The sequence below is a fragment of the Camelina sativa genome, chromosome 2 (assembly GCF_000633955.1).
Source record: "Camelina sativa cultivar DH55 chromosome 2, Cs, whole genome shotgun sequence".
Classification (NCBI taxonomy): Eukaryota; Viridiplantae; Streptophyta; class Magnoliopsida; order Brassicales; family Brassicaceae; genus Camelina; species Camelina sativa.
The window spans coordinates 13695580-13697712 of record NC_025686.1 but is presented as its reverse complement, the minus strand read 5'-3'; the positions used below and the strand labels follow the sequence as shown (position 1 = coordinate 13697712).

Genomic DNA, 2133 nt, shown 5'->3' with positions numbered 1-2133 from the left:
GTGGAGAAGAGAGTCCTTCACACTCCATACATTACATACTACCTTTGGTGGCCTCCTCTTCCTATTTCATCATAAATAAATTATAAGAAAAAGAGGAGCCCATAGATGGAGAAGAAGAAGACCATGTTCGTTGAACAGGGTATCACGGATCACGAGATTGGTAATACTAACAAAAACTTCGACGATGATGGCCGCGAGAAAAGAACTGGTAAACTCATTTATTTTATTTTTGCCGACTCACCGTTATTTTCTAGCTCTTACCACCTAATATATACGGTATGAATATGATACAACATGAACACATAGATAGCGTATATTTGAGTTTTAAGACGTCAAGCAACTTTAGAAGCAAACATGAAACATTAATAAAATAAAACAAAAAGAAAATTATTTGTGATTTTGAGTTTTTACGTTGTAGAAATATTTTATTATTTTATTATAAATTATTTAGAGATTGTGAAATTGAATGTTTCTCTTACGTCTTAGTGCAAACATAAACGCAAAAATATGTGTTTCGCAAAATACCTAAATAACTTAAGAGTTTTGTGTGGTTGATGAATTGAATAGGGACATGGATGACGGGGAGTGCACACATTATAACCGCGGTGATAGGGTCGGGAGTGTTGTCGTTGGCTTGGGCAATCGCACAGCTCGGATGGGTGGCAGGACCCGCCGTGCTAATGGCTTTTTCGTTCATAACATATTTTACATCAACTATGCTTGCCGATTGTTATCGTTCCCCTGACCCTGTTACCGGCAAACGCAACTACACCTACATGGAAGTTGTCCGATCCTACTTAGGTCATTTTCTCCATCTCTCTTTTTTTTGTTTGGTGCTTTGTATCTTCTTATACGGTTCAAACGACCGAACAACCGTTTATGACTTTTTTAAATGCTGAAATATCTCGTCACTTCTATTTTTTTCCAATATCTTAAGAGCTTTAATGATAATCAATATTAAGTTTTATGAATTCTAGTTCAAACTCGATCTGTAAATACTAAAAGTTTACATTTCAATATATTTCCATGACATATATTTTATATATAAACACATTTAAAGTTTGTCTTAAACTTGGCATGTTTGGATTCTACCATCCCATCCCATGTGAAGTGATCATTCATTATTTCAACATCATAGTTTCTTGGAGTCTTCTCTTTGTCATCACTCCACTTATTATTCTATTCCTTCTTCTAAAAATATCGAAATATACTCTCCCCATCTATCGATTCTCAATTTTTTATTTATTTATCTTCCTCTCTCTTACTTAACATTTAACATTTTTATTAAGAATTTGTACAAAGAAAAAGAAATGATACTGTGGTTCAGATACGGAAGATCTAAGAGCTTAGCAATTTTTTTGGATTAAGACCTCTTGGAAAGTGTCGTGTTGTGGTCGGTCAGATTTCAACTCTCTTGTATAAAAGCCTCGTCAACTTGACTTCCTGTGACAGTTTTTGTTTATTAGAGTAATATTTTCAAGAATTGATGATATGTATATATAACAACGATATTTTGTAGATAGAATACTGATGTTAAAAATAAATAGGAGGAAGAAAAGTGCAATTATGCGGATTGGCTCAATACGGGAATCTGATTGGAATAACAATTGGCTACACAATCACAGCTTCGATAAGCATGGTGTAAGCTTCTTTTTATATATATATATATATATATATATATAATTACTTTTTCTCTTTTCTTCCTTCAATTATTTCTCAAATACTCAAAGTCAATTTTAGCAACCTCGTCTTTTTCTTGACTTACTTAAAATCAAGCATGTTTATTAGTAACTTGACAAGACAAAGTATTTCATGATTTTATTTATTATTCTACCTTTAAAGACAAATTCCTATGATATAGGTAGAGTTATGCTATACAAAATTCCAAAACTCTTTTTTTTTTGGTTGTATATTTGATGCAAATGGGGTAACATGAATATTTTTGAATTGTTTAAAAAATAGAAGAAAGAAAACAACATGGTAATAAATTTAATGATTTACTGAAACAGGGCGGTGAAGCGGTCGAATTGCTTCCACAAAAATGGGCATAAAGTGAAATGTGCCACTTCAAACACTCCCTTTATGATCGTATTTGCAATCATCCAAATTATTCTTAGCCAAATCCCAAATTTC

General features: G+C 32.6%; 1 protein-coding gene across 1 annotated transcript in view; it reads left to right on the top strand.

Annotated features, from left to right (window-relative positions):
- LOC104724083 (amino acid permease 6) overlaps positions 1 to 2133 on the top strand; it is a gene marked incomplete in the record, with an annotated part of 6371 nt that continues 4238 nt past the window's right edge. The window contains 4 exon segments of the mRNA XM_010442531.2: positions 1 to 208; positions 568 to 801; positions 1548 to 1641; positions 2010 to 2133. Coding sequence (XP_010440833.1) covers positions 106 to 208; positions 568 to 801; positions 1548 to 1641; positions 2010 to 2133 — 555 coding nt within the window.